The 24,734-nt window shown below is 38.5% G+C and overlaps 1 protein-coding gene across 1 annotated transcript in view; it reads right to left on the minus strand.

Moving 5' to 3' along the window:
- Positions 1–217: 217 nt before the first annotated feature.
- Positions 218–24,734, minus strand: part of LOC106872797 (uncharacterized) — a 33,353-nt gene continuing 8,836 nt past the window's right edge. Inside the window, exons 2-7 of the mRNA XM_089355657.1 lie at positions 16,814–17,128; positions 13,044–13,404; positions 11,545–11,742; positions 6,292–6,374; positions 3,867–4,046; positions 218–980 (exon numbers count right to left, since the gene is read on the minus strand). Coding sequence (XP_089211783.1) covers positions 828–980; positions 3,867–4,046; positions 6,292–6,374; positions 11,545–11,742; positions 13,044–13,404; positions 16,814–16,987 — 1,149 coding nt within the window. The 5' untranslated portion in view covers positions 16,988–17,128 and the 3' untranslated portion in view covers positions 218–827. The remainder of the gene's footprint in view (positions 981–3,866; positions 4,047–6,291; positions 6,375–11,544; positions 11,743–13,043; positions 13,405–16,813; positions 17,129–24,734) is intronic.

The raw sequence follows: 24,734 nt of genomic DNA on the forward strand, positions 1-24,734 counted from the left end.
CAAACAGCTTAAGGGCCTTCTGTCCACAGACAAAAGGGAGACAATATAACTGCCTGTTGCCAGTATATAAACACAACAGAACATTAACAATAGAAGAATGTTGTCACAGAACTAGCAGCAGCAATAACAGCAAAAACTATCTAGAAAAATAATTTTTTGTGAATTTAAATTTAGCAAAAAGCGAAATGAAACGAAACAAAAAAAAAAAAAAAAGACATGCCAATAAGAAGTTTTATTTCTGGCACAAAATAATTGTAATTTATAAATAAAAATAATAATTTGAGAATTTCTTGTAACATTATATATAGGAAAACGAAGCAATATTTTACTCAAGTAATAAATGCGGTTTGTAGCGCCGGGAATGATGACCAAATGGCTATGATTTCAGGATGTCTAAATCACAGATCATCTGGACAAATATTTCTGGCGTTTCATTCTGGAGTTGTGTATGTTATTTTATATTACTATAGTTCACTGACTTCGTAGTCGGAAATGGGCGGTCGATCGTTTGAGAATCTTATCTGAAAGAGACTGGTAGCCTGTCCACAGAATGAAGGAAAGAGAGAGAGAGAGGTACTTTCTCATCAGCTTCCTGTCACGAAATTGAAGCTTAAACACTGATTTTCCAGAAGCCTTTCAAAGTCACCCCGTTCACAAAGATAAATAAAAACACAATTTTTGCAAATTGTAAATTCTTCAATTATTCATCCTTTTAATGCCTGTCAAATGTAAAACTCTTGTCGAAGAGTGCCATTTCATTTCCCAGAGCATTAAGCAAACCTTCGTAATTGAAATCATGACGGTGGTGTCGCAGCGTCTGAAAATATTTACTCTTCCGCTTGAACAGATATTTCGATGTCCTTTGGATGACATATTGCATCGTTCGGGATAAAATTACAGCAAACCATCCTAGAACAATCTTGATTGTCGCAGACTTTTTTCAAAAGACATTCCCGAACGTTTTCATCATATTCACCCACCTGTTTGAATGAAATACGAATGTCAGATGTTAGTTTTGTACACGCGCGCGCGCGCACACACACACACACACGCACACACACACACACACACACACACACACACACACACACACACACACACACACACACACACACACACACACACACACACACACACACACACACACACACACACACGCACACACATTTAGTGCTACTTTGGCGTGTTATCTACAATTTAAAGGGATATTACTTTGGGTTATTTTTTAGTTTACCTTTTAATTTTTAAAAACTCTTACGATGTTGGCTAAAGATTTTTACAATATGATCAGCGACGAGACAAAGGCAGTTGCATTTTTACGAGGAAATGGCCTTTTAGATGATGAAGAAAATGTTGCACCATGTCATCGTTGTGGTGGAAGAAATAACGGAAACTCGAAGAGAAGGGAAAAACAGTGAAATTTTGCCAACTTTACGTTGCAAAACTGGCAGCTGCCAAACTTGTGTAATCTAGGCGCTTATTTTAATTATAATATTCTCTATTCTTGGTTTCTGACTATTATTTACTAAGACATAAACGAAACATGGTTTTATTATTATTAAAATAGTAAGAATTTTGAAAAAAAAAATGCATTTACAATGCTAAGTATTTTTTTATTCTTTTATTTGTTTCCGTCATTTGACTGCGGCTATGCTGGAGCACCGCCTTTAGTCGAGCAAATCGACCCTAGGATTTATTCTTTGTAAGTCTAGTACTTATTGTATCGGTCTCTCTTGCCGAGCCGCTAAGTTACGGGGATGTAAACACACCGGCATCGGTTGTCAAGCGATGTTGGGGGGACAAACACGCAAGCATATACATACATACATACATATATATATATATATATATATATGTATGTGTGTGTGTGTGTGTGTATACACGACGGGCTTCTTTCGTGGGTTTGCTTCAGTTATTATTCACGCAAACCAACAATATTCCGCACGTACACTACAACAATAATAATAAAGCCATCCACTTCGACAATGGCGACTCAGACGTTTGACGTATATTACCATTGGCCGGCTCAACTCTTAGCAACTAGCACCTTGTGACTGTCCTTTTCCCCAAACTTCTTTGAGCCTAGGTTTAAATTTCTTGTCTTTAATCGACTGACTACATCCTAGAATATCCTGGTTCGCTGATGAAGTCATAAGACAGAAACATCAAGGGTTATCCTACGTACATACAGGAAAAATGAAAATATTATAAGTCACCCTATGTACGATGAATAGCGACAATCATATTTATTCTTAATACGTTCTGGCACATTCGAACTGGAATATGCTAATCGCTGGTGTGTTTCGTCAGAGGAGAACAACATCTCTTTTACTGCAAATAAGTGTTCATAACACTCGATTCAGTAACACAAGGGACTCTGGGACAGCGGTTTTCTGATGTAGTTGTATTTCGCAAGCTAGAGGCATCCCTGGACAAATGAACCTAACAAAAGGGCCGATTCTTTTGTTTATAACACCAGCGAACAAACTGCTTACTGAATCGTACTGATATCTGTCAACCGACAAATCGTCACGTGCACAGTGAACAGTAAGAACAGAGAAAATTTTGTAATGAAAAACAAACAAAAAATAATATTATCTCTCGTAAATTTATTAATGTCTGCATTAAATACGTTAACACTGACTTGACTGTTGCGTTTCATACTGATGTTAAACCTAAATTATTATTTATATTAGTTTTATGGCAGACAATGTGACAAAAGATTAAGTCAGTAGAAGCAACAGGAATCTAAATAAAAGATACCATCTGACTTGTCTCTCAACGCTTCTGCAAAAAATCACCGTAGCATTAGTATCTGTTGAATGGGAGTTGTGTGTGTGTGTGTGCGTGTGGAGCTAGTTTTATACTATGATATATTCATTTATAAGAAAGTCACTTATTAATCAGATGGGAGTATGTACTGAAAGAAAGGAATTATTAAAGTCTACAATGACCAGAAAATTCTTAAAAATTCCAATTTTATATTTTTCACATTGTGGTTTATTATTTTATTATTGAAAGTTTCAACTACACGATTCAGCCAGAAAACTCTTTAAATCACTGTGAGATAGCGGTTTTTTAAAACGTTTTACCACGTTTCCTCTTTGTCCTTTGTCTTTCTCGCACAGTTTTACTGTTTCCTTGCAACAATATTTCTCTATCTTTGACTTGACAGTGGAGATGGTGCGAGTACATATGAGAATGTGTTGTCTAATCAATGTTAACACAGAGGTCTGTTACATCTGGGACAGTAAGACCTGTAGGCTACACTTAGTCTTTCGGCCGATTGCTTATGTGACATAAATCTGCTTGATTAAGATCAACCTAGGCCTAAACAGCAACAGAAGAATTCGAACTGTATACGATCCTACTCTTATCATCACTATTTAACATCCACTTTTCTATGCTTGCATGGGTCAGACGGAATTTTTTGAGACAGATTTTCAATGGCTTGATGCCCCTTCTGTCGCTAACCCTCACCCATTTCCAAGTAAGGCTATATTTCCCCCATGGCCAAACTTGTTTTTCATGGAAGACTAGAAACTAACAACCTCTCATGTATGACGATGATACACACACACGCGCATACGCACACACATACACACACATACATACACACATATAGTATACACAATGTGCTTCTTTCAGTTTCCGTCTACCAGATCCACTGACAAGGCTTTGGTCGACCCAGGGCTATAGTTGAAGGCATTTACCCGAGATGCCACGCATTCGGATTGAACCTAAGACTACTTAGTTGGGAAGCAACTGCAATGCCTGGAATCTACATTTGTATTTAGTATCGAGAACGCTTTCTTGATGTAGTTTTTTTTTCTCAGCCATATTGTCAAGAAAGAAGATCAACTTACAGGAGAAATTTCTGGTTGGATGGAAATGTGTTGTATTCCTGCTTTCTTCATTAATTGTTTGATTTGATGAAAAGAGTTGAGGAAATGAGAAGACGTGACAACATAATGCAACGTGATAACAACTGTATTGTCTGTTAGCTGCCATAAATGAAGTTCATGGACATTGAGAACACCAGGAACCTGAGATGAAAAAATACAATTAGCTTGATTAATAAAGCAAACGGTAGGATTACAGGAAGTTTGAATTAACTGTGTGCATTGTCTTTCCATTATACTTTATAGCGAGCTGAGGCGGTGAGCTGGCAGAATTATTAGCACACTGGGCGAAATGCTTAGCGGTATTTCGCCCGTCGCTACGTTCTGAGTTCCAATTCTGCTGAGGTCGACTTTGCCTTTCATCCTTTCGGGGTCGATGGAATAAGTACCAGTTACGCACTGAGGTTGGTGTAATCGACTATCCCCCCCCCCCCAATTTCAGGCCTTGTGCCTTTAGTAGAAAGGATTATACTTTATACCTAGTTAAGGAGGTTGATAAGATTCAAATATGCTTTCAATATTTGTTGAAAGGAATATCGTAGTTGATAGCATAAAAAATGAGCGGGCGTTTTAGACTCACCCTAATTTCATCAGCGCATATTCAGGAAAAAGTGGTTTTGATACATTAAAGCATGGGATATTTATGTTCTGAGTTCTGAGTTCAAATTCCGCCGAAGTCGATTTTGTATTTCATTCTTTCGGGGTCGATAAAATAAGAACCAATTAAACACTGGAATGAATGTAATCGACTTGTCCTCTTCTCCCGAAATTGCTGGCCTTGTACCCACATTTGAAACCAATATTTACAGAAACTTTACTTATAGGACTCAGGGGGTTGGCTATTTTTGAAACTATTTTGTTAAAAACTGTGTCGTATATGCCATCAAATGCTATAGAATTATAGTGCTAATTATGCGCGTTAATGTCTTTTACTGGCCGCATTCTTGCTGCTAATAAACCATTTTGATGGCCATTGGCTCAGATATGTTAACATTAACTCAATTTTTAGATAATTTTATATTCTTTACTTTTGTTTTGTGATTCTGATCACAGCGGGTGGAGTGTTGTTTGTCGTAAGATTGTGTCAGCTGAAGTGGTACAGTGGTGCAGTGAAGGCTGCAGTGGCGCCGTGTTGTATTGCTTGCAGCGATGTCGAATTAGTTGAAATATCATAGTGTTGGTTGTAGTGGCACAGATAGAGAAGGTAGGATAACAATGTCTGCAGTATGGTAACGGTGAGACTTTGGTTGGGAAGGAGTTTCTGCATCAGTGTAGCTGTGGTTGTTTGTGTAGTGGTGTGATGGGTAACGTGGCTGGTTGTGTGTTGGCTGTAGTGATGGTGTGTTAATGTTGGTTACTACAGAGTTGGTGTCTTTGGAGACCGGGTATAAACCATGGTATTAATGATTGTCATATCAGTTCCTCCTCCTCCTCCTCCTCCTCCTCCTCCTCCTCCTCCCCCTCAGCAGCATTTAACGACCGTTTTCCATGCTGGCAAGGGTTGGACGGTTTGACAAGCTGGTAAAGCCAGGAGCCGTATCAGGTTTTTCCACTGCCGCAGGGTTTTAGAAGCGAGAAGAACGAGGGGCAAAAAAGAGGAAATATGACAATTCACTGGATGCAACCACAAGAAACACCGGCCTTTCAAGATGTCAAGTTGTCCTCATGGAGGAGGCATGAGTAGATACTTGAGAGTGGACTCTGCAACAAGGACCCAAGTGTCCAGTGGTGATGATGGTGGGGAAGGATTAAACTGGGTATCTGACTGGAAATGGAAACGAGGCTAATTAGTCACTTCACAGGAACTTAACGTTTTACATCTCGCACCTGGGAGGTCGTCGTATTACTTTAAAAAAAGGGTTCTTATATCGAAGGAGAGGACTTGAATGGAGATAGGAAGAAAAATAAGTGAGGTGGAGGATATCATGCCTTACCAAGAGTATTATCAATGATCCAAAAGAATGATGTTTTTTTTAAAAAAAAACCTGTTAAACCCTGTAATATTGTTGTTGGGAATATTCTAAAATTGTTTCAAATTTTGACACAAATTCAGCAGTTTTGAAGAGAGGGGCCTCATCGATCGCCGTACTTGACTGGTACTTATCATTTTATCGACCCCGAAGGGATGAAAGGAAAAGTCAGATCGGGCGGCATTTGAACTCAGAACGCTAAAACGGACGAAATACCGCCAAGCATTTTGTACGGCATGCTAACGATTCTGCCAGCTCATCACTTTGGAATGTTCTGATATCGAAACGTCATTAACTCTTGTTACTCTATAATTCATCTTAGTCGGATTATGTAATACATTTTATGACCAATTACATAATCCATTAAAAAAAAATAATCATCATAACTAACGGTTATTATGAAATAGCTGTTGTCTTACTATTTTCTTAATTTGTTCCATGAAGTCTTCAGCTCGAATATCATTTGGAAGAGTTTGCAGCATGATGTGTGATGTTCTGTAAACTGCAAAAGATCAAAGTATCAGAAAGTTAAGAGGTTTTAAAACAAAATGAAATTATGCAATCACGAAATACGATTCTCTGTGTTAAGAATAGTGAGTGTTACATTGAGACATAAGAGAAGTTATCAGGAGGAAGAGAGTGAACAAGAATCTGAAAAGCGATCAATGAGTGCCCACATACATCTTTGACAATAAATGAAGAAATCAGTGAATTGGGTTGATCAGTGGTGTCTCCTTCGCCATACAGACCGCGACTGACACCTTCCAACTTCTAGCTGTTCGGTTCAACCATCCTAAATTTCTGTTAAGCATTATATATCTAACATGTTTATTATTTCATTTAATTCATTGCCACATCATCACAAAACGTCGCTATTGAGGAAAGACTAACGGACTCGATAAGAATGCTATCAGCAATAATCTGGTATCCTATCCAGGAGAGGTGAATTATTTCTAACTCGCTTTGCGTCTGAGCTCCATAACCATGTAGCACATTTTATACGAGCCACTAAAATATCCTCTATGTAGCTGCTTGAAACAGCAGCCAGATTTCTCTCAAATTACTCTCTATCGAATGAAGCAGTCCTACATAAAATAAAATATGTGATGGTCATGGATTTGATCGTGGATCCGTACGATTCAGAGCTGACTCGGGATAAATAACACCGCTTTATGCACCCCGCTCTCTGGTTTGGAGATGTTTACATTAGTTTGGTATTATATGAAAGTAGGTCGTAGTTTGCTATAAAATGACCAGTTAGATAAACACCTGCACAAACAACTGCCTTTTCACACAAATACCTATTTTCAAATAAATATAATTTTTTCTCACATCTCGTGAAAGATTTTATTATTCGGAAGTCGTAGCTTTCAGGCAATCACTATTTTGTAGCGAGAACCTTACCGAGTTTCGAACCATAGCACTCGGGTTCCCCCGCTCAAGACCTTAGCCTACTATATTCGTTTTAAATTTTTCCACAAGGCCAGTGATCTTGGAAGAAGGCGTAAGTCGGTTACATCGACCCCAGTGCTCAACTGGTATTTATTTTATCGACTCCAACAGGATGAAAGGCAAAGTCGACCCCAAGACGGACGAAATGTCGCTAAGCTTTGTTCCCGGCGTGCTAACGATTCTAACGGCTCGCCACCTTAACCGTGAATTGCGAATCCAGTTGTGAAAAACTAATTGTGTCGCCCCAAAAATTCATTAACTCCTACGCTAATATGGCTCCGCTAATCAGATCGGGGTATAACCAAGTAAGCGGAAATCTTTTCACCCAAATCGTCTGCTCGGACCTTCTAGAGAAACACCAATGGGTTATAAAAACTGGCGAGTTGAACTCCCAGACAGAGCCATTCAGAATTTCACGAGGAGTCTTATTGCTATGTTCTGTCTGATAGTCTTACCCTTTGGTACGTTTCTTCACAGAATTATATAACTCAATGATATATATGTTCTCATTTTTTCTACTTGTTTTGCATTGAACCACTTAAAATGCGACTCGAAGCTATGTTAGTCAGCATATTGATAAAGTGTTCGAATCATTTCCGCTTAATTTGTTGTGGTAAGAAGCTTGCTTCTCAACTACATGGTTCTGGGTTCAGTTCCACTGCGTGGCTGACCAAAGCCTTGTCAGTGCACTGGCAGACAGAAACTGAAACAAGCCAATCGTGTGTGTATATATTTGTTTGACTAAAACCTCTTCAAATCAGTGCCCCAGCATGGCCGCAGACTAATGACTGAAGCAAGTAAAAGATAAAAAGATTATAAAACTATTAATGAGGTTACTGCGAACGTAATATGCATCCTACCAAAATGTATTTCGTTAATAATTATTCACGCTAAGATTTTATATTGCGTACTGATAGCCCTGATATGACCAATTGAACATGAAAGTACGAGGGCGAGTGAGAATGTAATACAATTTTATTTGTATTACTGGATCTTTTTTAAAACGGGGGCCACATTTTTCATTAACGAAACACTTTGAAACTTGGAACACTGGTAGAATGTGTCATATAAAACATCTTTTTCTCTTAGTCTTCTTAAAAAAAAAAATCCCTAAGTTATTCCATGTTAAAGTTGTCGTATTTCTGTAATTTCAACCAATCACTGACGTCCATTCAGCCGATATACATTAAGTGCCGACTACATAAACAAACGATTTTGAAACAATTCTATCGGTGATAGGGTTAGGGTTAGGATTAGGGTTAGGGTTAGGGTAAAACAGCAAATTTAAAAAGAAAAAAGCAAAACGAAGCTATGGAAATTAAATACGCTTTACACCGCTTAATCAGCCAAAGGAGTAAATGTAAACAACTGAATACTTGTCAGTGATTGGTTGAAATTATCGAAATAAGACAATTTTTTACATGAAATAAATTCGAATACAAAAATATTTTTCTGTTCTATAACACAAAATAGATAAGTATACGAAGTTTGAAAGTCTTTCGGTACCAAAAACACTACGTAAAACATTAATGAAAAATGTGGCCCCCGTTTTAAAAAAGATCCGTATTACTTTCTGACTCATACTTAGGGAAATACCAGCACGAAAACGAAACTTCGTCAAGTGGCTTCCTTTTATTACAAATTTCTTTTGCCCAGTTACGATAATTCGATTTTATCGGAAGAATGGTCACAGTAATAAAAAATACCAGCTGCATTTCGTTATGTCTTTTTGTATTCTGAGTTCACATCTCAGTATGATCAGCTTCGATATTCATCCTTTCGAAGTCGATAAAAAAAAAAGTACCAGTGAATTAACTGAATCACTACTAACCACTATACCAGGACCAGTAAATCTGATACTAGAGTAAATTATATGCTGTTACCCTTTACTCGGTGCCATATGTATGTGCTTATATTGTTCAGTAGCTATTTCAGACTTGATCCATCTCTCCCTTGTGCCTTTATTACGCGAAGAAAGAAAAGGGTATTTCAAACCAGACGATAGCAACATAAAAGTGGAATATTCCATTTTGTGCTAAGTGTACATTGTTCTTTTTATTTAACCTCCCTGACGTCAATTACAAAGGTTCCTTTATACAGATATAGATTTTAATCGTCGTAGATAATGTTCTAGTATCTGTTGCTGATGTTACTTTATAGCCGTGTCAGAGCTGTCGTCACCCTTATCGAATTTACAATGATATTGTAAACTGCTTCACTGAAATTCCTTTTTACAAACCTTTGCAATGCGTGGATACCACTGGTTACCTATCTTTGTTTCCTGTTCTGTAAATGGGAAGGGGAAATAGATCTCTTCCTAAGATATGACACAAGTCTGTAGTGAAATTACCTATCGCCATTAGATACAAAACTACTATCGCCATTACATACAAACTATCTTCTCATTTATATATAAACAAGCGCGGGCGTAGTGGAAAACATTTTTCCCTGTCATCACGTGACTGATTATTATTTGAAGCGGCAACTGCTTAGTACCGTTCCCGCCAGAACGCAACCTGACCAATCACGACACCTAATAAGGTCACGTGATAGAGTATTTTACTGATACCTTTGGGAGCCTACTATCAACTATGAATAGACCAAATTATACCCGGCAAATTCGTCTCGGTTCAGATCTCTTAGAGACCTGTTCCGTGTACCACACAGATCAGCAGCAGCAGTTCCAGCGACTACTTCAACAGCTTCGTCCAGCTACGACTACCACCGACGTCGCCATCAGCAACACGAGTCTACGACTACTAACCAGCATCATCGCCACCAGCATCGCCAACATAGTCAACACGACTTTAACTACGAACTACAAGATTCGCCACCGTTGATTTCTACGTACACCAACTAACCAAACTACCGCGGCACATCTCTCTCTCTTCGATTCTGTTAGGTGATTCATCTTCACCACGATAAATAATAGACAAGAGTTCAGCCTGCGACGAACATCTGTATAACAAGAACCCGGCCCGGCATGGAAGCCACAACATCACAACTAGTGATCGCTCTGCCACACACGCCTCAACTTCTTTCATATACAGACTCTTCCTATTGTGTACTCTAAGAACTGGTATAAATGCTCACGTGTTACTGACTCTTTCTATCTGCTGTATATAACGCATACACATACATGTATCACTTACACACACTCTTTTCTTTATACGACGGCCTGTCTTTTATTAGGTTTTCATTATGTCGCATTCACACTCACACACAAACATACATTTTAATGTCACAATAAATATTCCTGTTATCCATCTCAATCGGTTGTCATCTATCGTCTTCATTACTGGTCATTTACGAAATCACTATGTTATCGTAGTATAACATATTTATATATCATCTTTGATATAATTTTTGTGTTCGACCGTGTGACGCGTTTAAATGAAAGGAGTCCTGTTTTTCCATTCGTCACCATTTCTCCTTTTTGGGTTCGCACGGTCGTTCTTACAAGTCTACTGCCGAGAAGTTTTTCACAAACAAGATAAATTGAATTTTGCAACTCAAGAAAAATTGAACTCAGCAACGGAAACTAACTTTTAAAAATTTGTTTTCCTGTGCCATTTATGGTGTTGTATCAGCAGAATAGATTAAACAGCGAACAAAATGTCTTGCATATTTACGTTCTGAGTTCAAATCCTGCCAGTTAATTTTACCCTTCATGTTTTCGATTCAAGGTTTAGCCAGTTTCTTGTGCCTAGTGCAACTTTAAGGTATGAATACACTGGTCAGTTACTCGTGGTGGGTAATGGGTTTAGAAATCCAGTGCTAATGTATGCATGTGGTTTGCTGTGAAATACTAGTGTACCTAGTGCATTGCTTTCCTCCTGGGGCCTATAATACTGTTAAGACGGCTCTGATTGTGACAAATGTTAGAAATCATGGTTTCCATATATCACTTAAGACCATGAATCTACATACGAACAGGGTCTCTCCAAGATGCAAACATGAGCAATTTATGAAGTTTTTATGAACGACAAACAGTTTGAGTGTAGCGTTCTTAACAACCTTAACTACGGAACACAATGGGAGATATTCTCCAAGTCTTAAACATAAAACAACGTTATGAAAATCTATAAATTTATGCATCAGAATAGAGTTGGGAAAATTTAAGATGCGTGGAATTTCTACGGGTTTTGCTAATATATTCTAACTAGAATATCATACTTTCTGATAAGTAATGGTAACAAAGCAGAAATCTCTTTACTTACGTAATGGTAAATTGGTGATAATGATCAAAGAAATAATACAGATTGTAATCAAAGGATCAGCGTAGTGGCACCAGTGACCTTCTCCGAAAATACTGAGAAGTCCGCTCAAGATTAGTCCAAGAGATGCTAAATTATTCCCGATCACGTGAACACAAAGCAGATATAAATCAACATGACCTTTTTTTGTTTGAACCTGGTCTGGAATTCAAAAGAGAAAACATAAGAGAGAAGAAACAAAACAAACTCAAAAAAAACAAAACAACAAGGAAATCAACCATCCGTCCATTTCCACTGCTCACTATTCCTGATATAACCAACCGTCTTCTTCTTTACTCTGCCCTTAGGTCTCCTACTGGTTGGTTCGGCTTGAAGAATCTTTTTTGTGATCCTTTTCTGCGTGTTTTAATTACATGTCCATTGTATCGGATCAGATGTTTATTGAACCCAATCCTCCAGTTCAGTCCTGATAGAACAGAACTACAATTAAACGCAATCAAGCCGTGACCACCCACTCGTTTTTCTAAACATAGTGTATCTTGATTTAATATGTCCTTCCCATTTAATGACGGTATGATTTGAAAACAGATTGGCTGCTATTACAAGCAGATCGAACGACAACAAAGAGGCCCGGACGTTGGCTTGTCGTAGCTGTTTGTCTTAGTGGTTTGGTAACGAGGAACAATTATGACCATATCTTCGTTAGCCATCCGCGACTGATTAGGGGTCGCTGGTTATGACCCCATCAACTCCCGCTGCACAAACACCAATAGTACATTGCACCTGTTTATGGCAACAAAACAACTCACCACTGACAAAATACAAACCACCTACTAGGTCGTCAATAAGATCAATGATAATGTAGCGGTAATTCTAAACTGAACCGCAAGGTAGCCGGTCAAACACCATGATCAAACCACAATAGTTTCACGTGATCGGTCTGTTAAGTAATCAGTCAGCTTCAAGCCATCGCATGATTCAATCCTATAGAATTTTCTTCTCGTGCCCTATAAAGATGTGTTTTTTGGCGATAATTGCAGAATGTTGAGGCAGTTGCACATTCTCATCGCCACCTCCACTCGTTTAAGACAGATGACAGGTAGCAGACAGGAATTGTGTCACCACGAATATAGCGCAATTATTTTCCAGTTGTAAAGGGTCAACAACAAATTGCTATATCAGTAAGCTTATCGTAAACTCCAAATAATATGTCTCTCCCAGTATGTAATTGCTGTTGTTATTTGTAAAAGACCAACACAGTTAAAACTCTACGTGCAGTAGTGAAATCTGTTTATTGTTAGTGGGTGTTGTTCAGTTATTTCTTCACGCAGCCCAAGAAATACATTTTCATTCAGCAACCCGGTCAGTTATCATCTCAGACCAGCCGGCAACAACAAATCACACCGACACAACTCACGACAATAGCAAAAAAAAAAAAAAAAAAAAAAAAAAAAATCAGTATCTGTTCTTGTAGGATTAATGCATTGTTAACGTTTACTTACATGCGATAAGTTTTTCTTCCGACAGCTTTACCGCTTGAGAATGTTTGCTAGTACAAGACAGACTGTTATAGCCACAATCCTTGTCATCTTCATAACATTTCAGTTTCTTGTTCTTTCGTCTCTGCCGGTTCAAAGCCACAGCAAGTATAATCAAACAAAGGAGGTTGACACTAAGTCCAACACAACCCATGATAACAATTATAGATGGTTGTTTCAGCTCCACTGTTGTGATTAGACGCTTCGCTGTGTGACTGATGATGGATATTGACAGAGCTAAAATGAACGTGGAATTAGCAAAGCCACCAAGAACGTAGCAACGTCCATAACCGTAGGTGTTTTTTTCCTTTCTATTTCGAGCTATCTATTGAATATGAAAATACAAAAAAAGATATCAAGTTATAACATATACAGTATTTGGTGGCATATAAGACACTTTCCAAAAATATGTCTCAAACAATAAGTCGGTCTCCCTGGGTCCTGTATGTAAAGTTGGGTCTCCAATAAGCATTAATGCACTTCACACTTTTTCCTGGACATGTGCTACTGGAATTGCAGTATGTCTAATATTCCTGTGTCTTTTAAGGCCATTACATACGGTACATTCCTTCACAATGTCTTTAACTCGATTTCTTCGACTTCAGAAATAAAGTGTCTTTTACTCATTAATTGAAGGTTTATAGGCTTGTGGACATTTTATTTTCTCATTTGAAGGACATTAGAAGCAAGGAGTTGAGATATATTAAAACCAAAAGAAAAAAATAAAAGTTTGTGTCGTAGGAAGTTTTCTTATATTGAGAGATAAAGTCCTTAGGTACAGCCAGTGGGACTATTTCGGTATTGGTTCAGTATTATACTCGAATATAAATTATCGACTGTCGACACGACACTCTTTACAAGAGAAATTATATTAGTAATATTGAAATAATAGATAACTTAATTTGTACTAAATTTACTGTTTCATTCATATGAAGATATTCAGCAAGTAACCAGATTTCAAAATCAATTCTAAGAGCTATATTTTCCAATAAACTAATATAAGGTTGAGAGAAAGAAAGAGTTAACTAGCTTTGTTTGCATCGGAGAATGTCTTCTGCAATGTGCTGGCTGAGTAACGTCGTATGGAGAATTTATCTAGTCGAAGAGAAAGATAAATATCTGTTTTTCTGCAGGAATTAACAGAACAATAGCCCCAAAATCTTGTAGTAGATTAGAAATCGAATCGCTGGATAGCTGTGCAGATACTACGGTAAAATCACTGTCGTTTCACGTGATCGGCGGATTAAGTGACCAATTGACGTCAAGCTATCACGTGATTCGACTTTCTAGAACTTTCTAACGGGCTTATAAACGGGTGTATTTTTTGTGGCAACTCCAGAATGTTGAGACAGCCGCTTTAACGTCCCCATTCTGATTGTCTTTCACCATTAACATCAAATCCACAGGCGATACCACCACGACAAACTCTTAGCGACTGCCTTAGCAGTAAACTCAAATCCGGCCCTGGATTTCATCTGAGTTTACTGCTGAAGAGTTTCCTAGAAATTAAACTTCCAGTAGAAGGACAAAGGGGTCCCGACAATTGGATTACTCTTTACTCTGGTCCGTAACCAGTTGGTAGGGGATTAAATTCAGGTATGTTAGCTAATGAATCACTTGTAAATTTTACAGTGATACAACAAAGACTATGCTGATAGAGCTGGACACTCAGAGCTTAGCATTCGGTCTTAAAATGAACCGCATGGACTACAAAATATATGCCGTCGCCCCAGGCAAGCTGAACTTCGGCGTGTACAAGCTGACGGTATCGGAAATTTCCTTGTCTTTGTTACTCCCTCTTTGGCACTCCCTGGTACATGGCGCCCTGGCGGCTGCCCGAGTTGCCCGTGCTTGTACCTAGGGTATACTATAAATATGCGCTGGAGATATGGATACTGAAATCTCAAAGAGAATAAGGGCGTGATGGAAAGCATTTAACTCAATAATGGATGAGCTCAGAACAACGCTTGACAATGCCATACGTGTCAGGCTCTTCAACAGCACCGCCCTACCTGCGTTCTTATATGCAAATGAGATGTAGGCTGCTATGAAGAGGATAGAACATCGATTGGCTTCGAGGGAAAGGGCTATGGAAAGATCCATGCAAGGAATATCATTATAAGAGCATATTCAAAATGGAATAATTCGGGAAGGGGGTTGGGTGAACGATGTGATCGCAGAATACCGAAAGAACCAGTTCCGCTGGACCAGATATTTTGCAAGGTCCACAGACAACAGATGGACCCAAGAGACCGGAAAATGCCACATTGAAGGCCTCCATAACGATGGGAAAACGATTTAGTTAAGAAATTTGGGTCAAGATGGAAAGGAATGGCATTGGTTTGGAAGCGCATTGTGACATATGAATGTTCGATACTGTGACAACAACGGTTAGTTGTGTATACGTTCTAGCGTCTATTGACAGCCCAGACAGACAACTATACATCCTTGTTTGTCATGTAATATTGTGTCAGTTTTAAGGCGGCGAGCTGGCAGAAACGTTAGCACGACGCTAAGCATTTTGCCCGGAGTGCTAACGTTTCTGCCAGCTCGCCGCCTTAAATGCGGTTCCGACGTTGTCTGAAGCATGAAAACACAGAATATGAAAATATAGTTTGGACCGTATTTGATGGTATATAAGATGCTCAACCCATCCTACCAAATGCATCCCTCAAACCGTCCGATATACGAAGTTGGGTCTCCCATTAATTAATTTCGTCCCTGACGCTCTTTTTTCTGAATATGCGTGGCTAAATTTGGGATGCGACAACCATTTCATTTCCCCTTTTTTATGCTGTCAAATAATGTAAGGTCTATGTTTTCTGAGATGATCGGCACATTATGATGTCTTTTATCTTTTACTTGTTTCAGTCATTAGACTGCGGTCATGCTGGGGCAACGCCTTGAAATGTTTAGTTGAAGGAATCAACCCCAGTTTTTAATTTATTTTTAAAGCCTGGTACTTAATCTATGGGTACCTTTTGCTGAATCACTAAGTTACGGAGATGTAAATACACCAAACACCGGTTGTCAAGTGGTGGTGGGGGACAAACACTCACAAACACGCACACACATACAAACACACACACGCACATGCACGCACGCACTCACGCACACACACACATACACACACGCATGCACGCACGCACACAAACACGCGAGCGCGCGCACACACACACACACACACACACACACACACACACACACACACACACACACACACACACACACACACACACACAATGGGCTTCTTTCAGTTTCCATCTACCAAATCCACTCACAAGGATTTGGTCGGCCCGAGGCTATAGTTAGAAGACATTTGCCGAAGGTGACACGCTGTGGGACTGAATCCGGAACCAAGTGGAACCACACACCCACACCTGTGCCTCAGATTTGTTTAGTTCTGTAAGTTATAACCTTGCAGGTAAATTTATTATTGATCCGTACATACATTCTTTTCTACTCTAGGCACAAGGCTCGAAATTTTTGGGGAGGGGGCAGTCGATTAGATCGACCCCAGTACGCAACTGGTACTTAATTTATCGACCCCGAATGGATGAAAGGCAAAGTCGACCTCGGTAGAATTTGAACTCAGAACGTAAAGACAGACGAAATACAGCCAAGCATTTCGCCCGGCGTGCCAACGTTTCTGCCAGCTCGCCGCCTTGACCCGTACATATATTGAATAAATAATGGGGACGACAGCAGAATATGAAGAATGCCAAATTACTTACTTTCATGACAACGATGCTAACCAGCAACGAGGCTCCATCAGCAAGAACCCGGTAGGAATCGATTTCCAAAGCTAAAGAATTTGTCAAAACGCTGAAGTATTTCTCCACAATAAAATAAATGAAATGAAGGATTGATATGAAAATAATCGAGTATTGGTCACGTTTAAATGACATTGCTGACCGTTCTGTGCAGGAAGTCTTTACAGATGGAATCTCAATCGATATAGCGATAATTCTATTCGTTCAGAGAAGAAGTAAATAAAGAATGGAGCACCATGGGTGCTATCTTGCTTCTTTACACATGGAGAAGTAATTCTGAAATAAATAAAATCAAATAATTATAAATACGATGAATCTTTAGGTGGCAAATATACTTCGATCATAAATATATTATAGAACAATAATTCAAATATGAATTAGAAGCAGCGCTAGAGTTGCAAACATTATCGAACACACAAGCACAACGAATGTGATTAACTTACTCGCCGGTAGGTGGCGCTTTAGACAAGTGGGGATGACTCCCTCAAAGCACCTGTCTTACCTGTTTATGATTTTCAGGTGTTTTAACACCCGGCGCTATAACAGAGTCATCCACACCGCGCTAAATTGCAGCCTATTGGCGAACAAGCAAAACACATACATTAAATGTGTGTGTTTGATAATGTTTACAACAATAATTATATAAAATATGTAATAGAACAATAATTATAGAAATATAGAAATAATTTGTTTCCTTTTTATTCAAGAATTTCGAAACTTCATTAAATTAAAAGATTATTTATTGGTGCAAGCCCTGGCTGTGTGGTTAAGATGCTCACCTTGCAACAATGTGGTTTTGAGTTCAATCCCACTGCACATCTTTGGCAAGTGTCTTACACTACAGCCCCGGACCGACCAATATCCTACGAGTGAATTTGGCTGACGGAAACTGTGTGGAAGCCCGTCATGTATATATATTATTTTGAAAAATTTAATGTGACTCCGGGGCCGGGAGTTTCGTGCATTGGGACTTACCAAAACAAAACATTATCAATATCAATCAAGGCAAAGTTTCGACCCTTTATGGCAATCATATATTTGCATCCTGAGTTCAATTTCCACCGGGGTCAACATTGCTTTTCATTCTTTCGGGGTCGACAAAATAAGTACCTGCTGAGCCCTGCGGTCGATCTAATCAACTTACTTCCTACCCCGAAATTGCTGGCCTTGTGCCAAAATTCGAAACCATTATTAGAAATCAAAGCATAATAATCTTTTTAAAAAGCAGAATCGGTAGAGCATCGGAGAAAATAGCTTGTAGTATTTGCTTGCGTCTCTTGACGTTCAAATTCCGCCTAGGTTGATAAAATAATTACAACTGAAGTGGTTACGGGTGGAGAGCGGTAGCGTAGCTAGGGATATGATCAACCCGGGTGACATTTTTATTGGGTGCTTTATCTCCTGTCTTTCTCATATTCATTTAATCCACTTGTACCTCGGTTTACGAACGCCTCTGGTGACGAATAAATCGTACTTTATATATATCTATGTCTATATATATTAGACAGAATGAGATAACAAATCCAAGGGTGTGAGGAGTTTTCAGGACATTTATAATGAAATAGTCTTACAGCTGTTTCTGGTATATTATGGATATCCCTTCATCAGAGACGGTGTGAGAAAATATTTGAGTTCGAATTATTGTGGAAACGATTGAGAATATAGAGGGAAATAAGAGAATGAAAGTAGGAATTAGATGAATAAAGATATTGTAGATGCAGTTCCATTATTCGAGGAAAATGGTGTATAGAAGTGGTAAAAAAGATTCCTGTACATGGTGTGTAAGTTCCAATAGCAGATAAAGCACAATTTATTCGCGATGAGAGTCGTTCGAAAACCGAGGTACTACTGTATGTATGTATGTATGTATGTATGTATGTATGTATGTATGTATGTATGTATGTATGTATATATATATATATATATATATATATATATATATATATATATATATATATATAAGCACGATTTGTTCGTGATCAGAGGCGTTCGTAAACCGAGGTTCTACTGTATTTGTAAGAAGAATTCGAAGAATGAGGAGGGAAAGTATAATGTTTTAAATGCTTGCTCTTCAGGAAGTACTGAACAAATTACAGCTCAGGACCTTATAATCTGCCGGGACTCCAAAACTTATTGGTTTCCCATTTAGCTATCACGGAGTTTTCAGAGTTAAAGAACGCTTTCGGCCACAAGTAGACAGCATAAGACTGGTGGAACTTGATTAGTTTAGCTTGCTTGAAGTAGTTGGATTCAGAAATTAGCGATAATTGTGCAGCAGGATTATGTAAAGTGGATAGAACTAATTAATCTGCAGAGGACGAAGAAAAAGAAGCTAGACAATATCTATGGTTATGTTGCTTTTTGTTCCAACTGAGATCAGACAAGAGTGCAGATGGCCGAGTCAAGTTTTACTGTTCGTACCAAGGGTAATGAATCGTGTCGACATAGTTAATACTCAAATGATGAATGCACTCCATCTAACTGTAAATAAGTGCTACATGGTATAGCTTGGCTTCCCCAAGTTAGACACAAAGTCGGAGTCTCTTGTGGTGCAACTTATTACCCTCTCCCCACCAGCACTCCAAATTATTATACTTGCAAAATAAGGGAACTGAAACAACTAATGGCAGCTGGTGGCGCCCAATTGGATTAAAATAAGATAAAAATCCCCACATGGTTGAGTAGGGAAGTTCTTAATCCCATAGGTGACATGTTGATAAAATGGATGAAGATCATGATCTGTATTTCAAAACATCACTCAGTCAAAGATAATTTTTTTCGCTAGTAGAAGAGAACCCGGCATTGCAAACCGACAAAACACTCGTCAATTTTCCATTGCTACCGCTTCTTACACCAGTTGATTGTTCCTCCTAGTTTACATATGGTTCCTATCTACAGGAAAGTAAACTGGGTCTTTTAAGAATAAAGGTCTTGGCTGAAGATACAACGCAAAACCACTGCTTCGTTTTTCAGTGACACACCCACGCAGTCTTCTTTTCGCTTATAGAAAAAGACAATATGTTATAAGAATCAATTGTTATCTTTAATATAAAAAAAAAATTAATAGATCATTTTAAATTTTAAAATGAATTTAGATTAACTAATTTAAAATCTCGTGTTATATCGTGCTGAAGAGTCTAGAAAAAGGACGAAATAATCCACGGCTACCAGAGATTTTAAGGACTTTAATCTCCCATTAAGTAGCACTTCTCAGTAATTCCACCACGTGTTTATAAAATAAATATAATTTTATCTAATAGGACAAGTGAAATAGACGAATAGATTGAGTTTTAGACACCTCTGTGTTTAGGAGTTCACATGCACCCAGATATGTTTATAGGGAAATATAAATAATTCCAAAGAAGTAAGTTAAGACATTTTGCATGTTTCTGGTTTTATAAGGTACATTCTATAAGTTTTCAGACTTTATTAGGAGAGACATTTATTAATTTCAAAGAAGTACAAAACTCTAGACTCCTTCAAAATAGAATCCTCTGACTTCACTCGTAGCACTTGCTGTAGCACTCCAGCCATTTTCTAAATGCCCTAAAGAAGTCCTCCAAAGTGATGGTTTCCAGGACCTTTGTTACAGTCTCACTCATCTTCAAAATGACTTCTACTGAGATTCTTGTTTGTTATTAGGATACTCATCGCTGAGCACCCTGCGAACAAACTTTGCACAAGTTTTGCGCAGTTCTTCATGAGTGATTCTGACTAGAGTTTCCTCACCAACTCCAAACTGTCTGCTTATTCTCTTTACTGACACACGACAGTCTTCATCCAGAAAATGGCGAATTTTCTCAATCAGCTCTGATTCTGACACTACCTCTCCCTCCTACAACTCTCATCATCTCTCATCTCTCTACTGTCCTTGAATTTCTTGTACCAACGAAGAGATTAATCCATAAGCAGTCTGGAGAATTTTACAAGTTTTTGCAGCGATTTTGTCCAGATTAAACTTTATTGCATAGCGAGATTCCGAACGTCCCGGCAGCCTTCTGCAAACTAGTCAGCTGTGACAAGTAACGTTTAGAAGGGTGTGCTCAAACAGCTATCTCCTTCACTATGGAATAAGAAAAGATAACAGGTCAACTTATTCGATGTATAATAATGATATACTAAAACTACAACAATCTAGGACAGTTATTAGTGCCTTTCATAAAAACAAAAAACCCAGAAAAATTCTGGAATGCAGCCTTGTATTTTACAAGTTGTCTATTATATTAATAACTGAGAACCAATTAAAATACCAGTCACTGTTACACTACGAACTACGTGCAAAGTTCAGTGGTTAAAAGGAAACCCCAAATTTAATACATATACCAACCGTTGTGTTTAAAAGATGTTAATATATTCATGCGGTCATAAGGCGGCAAGCTGGCGGAATCGTTAACATACTAGACGAAATACTTAGCAACATTACGCTCGTCTTTTTGTTCTGAGTTTCAAATTCTTCTAGCGAATTACTGCTTGTTGATAGAACTGGTGATCTATTAATTCAATTTAGCTACTTGAAGACAGTATAGAGTTCTGAACTTCATAGTGTCACCAATTGAAGTTGGATGACTTCCCGTTGAAACCAAGATAAATTTTCTTTAACCTCTTTATACACGATTAACACAAGGCTATAACTATTTTTATTTTACTGGTGTTGTTGGTTCGTAGTCAAATTTATGACAAAAGTTCTTTCCGAAATATTTGAGTAGAACTATTTCTGCTTTTGAGTAACTCCACTGGTTTCGAAATAAATTTATTTCCTGAAATTCTCTATTCCGGTTTTCTCCCTAATGATATTCGTGTTGGATGTCTATGAATTTGTCTCTTTCCTCAAAACACATTGGTTATATTTATCTTTAATTAAAGCGGTGAGCTTGCAGGGTCGTTTGTGGGGTCAGGCAAAAATACCACCTCTTTAGCAGTGATTCTTCCAGGTTTATGTTCCGAGTTCAAATAATGCTGAGGTCAATTTTGCCTTTCATGCTTTCTGGATTGATAAAATAAGTATCAGTTAAGCACTGGGCTCTATCTAATCAACTTACCCTCTCACCTAAAATATAGCTGGCCTTGTGCAAAAATTAGAATTATTATTTATATCTTTGGAAGGTTAAGGAATCGACCGATATATATATATATATATATCGGTCTTCTTTTGACTCCAAGTGTGAACTAGTCATGAAGAAAACTCTGGGGTCACATGACTGAATTCTGATCTAAAGAAGGGATGAAGAATAACCTCCATGGGTTAATTTTTAAAAAAAAGCAGGCTTGACTGTGTGGTAAGAAGTTTGCTTCCCAACTACATGGTTCTGAGTTCAGTCCCATTGCGTGGCACTTTTGGAAAGTAGCTTCCTCTATCACCTCGAGACAGCCAAACCGGCGTTTCGAAGAGCTGGGTAGGACGCATTGTTAAAACGGCTCTTCCCATGGACCGCAAATTAAATTTGTATACACAAATTAAACCTTGCCATGGAGGAATGTAGTGGCGGACAAAAATCAAGACAGGAAAATAAACAGAAAAGGCTATACGGCCGGACGGGAAAAATTATGTGTGTATGAACGTTGTGAGGCACGAACTTAAAAGTGGAGACGAAGTAAGTTCGCGTGTTTGCTCGGCGATAGCCAAGGAAGAAAAGGATTATTGACCGGAAGCATGTGACCATGCCGGTGTAAGGGGAAGAGAGAATGGTAGAGGGAGAAACAAAGGGAGAAAGTAGAAGAATAGGTGAGCAACGAGAGGAAAAGAGGAAGAGAGGAAGTACGAGGGGGGGGGGGGAAGAAATACGTAGTAGTAACAGAGGAAGAACGAGAGGGGTAAAGAGAGATAAGTAGTAGTGAACAGAGGAAGAACGAGAGGGGGAAAAATGATAGAGGAAGAGAAAGAGAAAGAGATAGAGTAGCGTCGGAAAATATAAAGTTGCGATAACTACTTACAAATTGGTGACGCTGCGTTCGGTCATGTAAAAACAAATAGTAAATGAGTATATGCATATATACGTACAGGTATGTGCATACCGACATCCACCTGTATGTATAGGTGCATATCTGGGTACAGGACATTGCAAACAAAACGTAGACAAGAAAACACACAAGCCACATAGGACTTTTCTCAGTTTCCATATATAAATATCTTTGTGTGTTTTCTGTCTGTGTTTGTCCCACTTTACCTCTTGACAAACGGTATTGCTGTGTTTACTTTCTTTGTAACCTAGCGGTTAAACAATTTAAATATTACTGCCTTCGGTTGCATAATGCGGTTAAATTACGCTGAAATTCAATTATCAGTGTGGTTTGATAGCCGGATCTCAGTTAGAGTGCTTACAGCAGGTTCCACTCTGTAGCATTTGCCGATTATTTAACCAAAAACTTATATACATCCATGCTTTAGTTTTATTTTTCTGGTTTCATCACCAAACCTATATACACATATGTATATAACACCCCCCCACACATTTGTATATATGTGATTAATACATATTTTTATCAGTCCTATCTCAGTCATTCGTAGGATTTGCATTGAGGGCTGTGCAGTAGCATAAATAAATAGAAGATATTTAACGGCTCTCTACAGATTCGGACACTCACAAATTTATTCTAATTTTGGTAACATTGCTTTCTGACATAGACACAAGTCAAAAATAAAAAAAAGTACACATCTTAGGAATGCAGAAAATCGATTAAATCAACCTCATTACTCGATCGGTATTTAATTTATCGATCCGAAACAGAGAAAATTGAAAAGTATGAAATGGTTGAAAACAGGATATATACGGTTCCTTCCATCCCTTATAGAAATCACTGATAAACTTAAATATTTATAAACAATCTGTTTTGTTGTGCTGCATAGATTCAAGTGGAGGTAGCGACAAAGTAACTCGCTTGAAAAGGATACCACTCTTGTGTCCATCGAACATATCTCAACAAAAAATAGATGGGCATCTGACCAGATTTCGGTAATCTATGGCAACAGACGCAGGTCAAACATATTTTTTTTAGTTTCCAAAGGATTTTCCCTTTCTAATCAGACCTCACCTATGTTTGATACGGGAAGGTTAAGAGGTCAGTTTACTCTCGTAAATTTCCAAATTCAAAAGGCGAGAACAATAGGAAGAGAAGTTATAGGATATTGCGGATTCGGTTTGGAATCCTAGCTCAGCCATCTGGAAGTTATTCGTTACACCACACACACACACACACACACACACACACACACACACACACACACACACACATAACGGTCTCAGCTAGACTACCGGATGTTGTTATACATCGTTGGTCATCGTTTTAGCTTTCGAATGGTGCAACTCCATTGGATAGGCGAGGAGGCCAACATCTCCCTAATCGGAAGGCTTGTCCATTTCATGGTTACTCACTTACAACATAGTGGACTGGAGCAATGTGAAATGAAGTGTCTTGCTCAAGACCGCATCTAGTGATTAGGGGCTTCATGTACGATAAGAGAAGGGGAACAACCAAAAGCTGAAGTTTTAAAAAAGTGGTTCAAAAATGTTCTTTCTATTTGAACGCACTTCTTCCGGGTCGTAGTTTCCTCGCTAATTCAATGGAGAAGGGAACGGGCTGTTTCCGAACGATCGTTCATGATCTGATGTGAAATGCGTGGTGCATGTCGATAGCCGCCATGACGGGCGCTGATGCAGTCGACACACGACCTGTTGTCTTAGTTATTGCCGTATCGAGGAAAAAGATTTCGATATAAATGAGTCTTTGTATACGTGTCCTACCCAACTCCTCCAAAATATCATACAACACCATTTAAAACATTTTCCCGTAAAATACTGATATTTTACTCCTCAGTGACATGACACAAGCAACGAATTCTAGAGTTAGGCGTCCAGCATCCACCTGGTTCAGTCGGTTGTGTTTA

This window comes from Octopus bimaculoides, chromosome 7, assembly GCF_046866305.1.
Source record: "Octopus bimaculoides isolate indiv1 chromosome 7, ASM4686630v1, whole genome shotgun sequence".
NCBI classification, from domain to species: domain Eukaryota; kingdom Metazoa; phylum Mollusca; class Cephalopoda; order Octopoda; family Octopodidae; genus Octopus; species Octopus bimaculoides.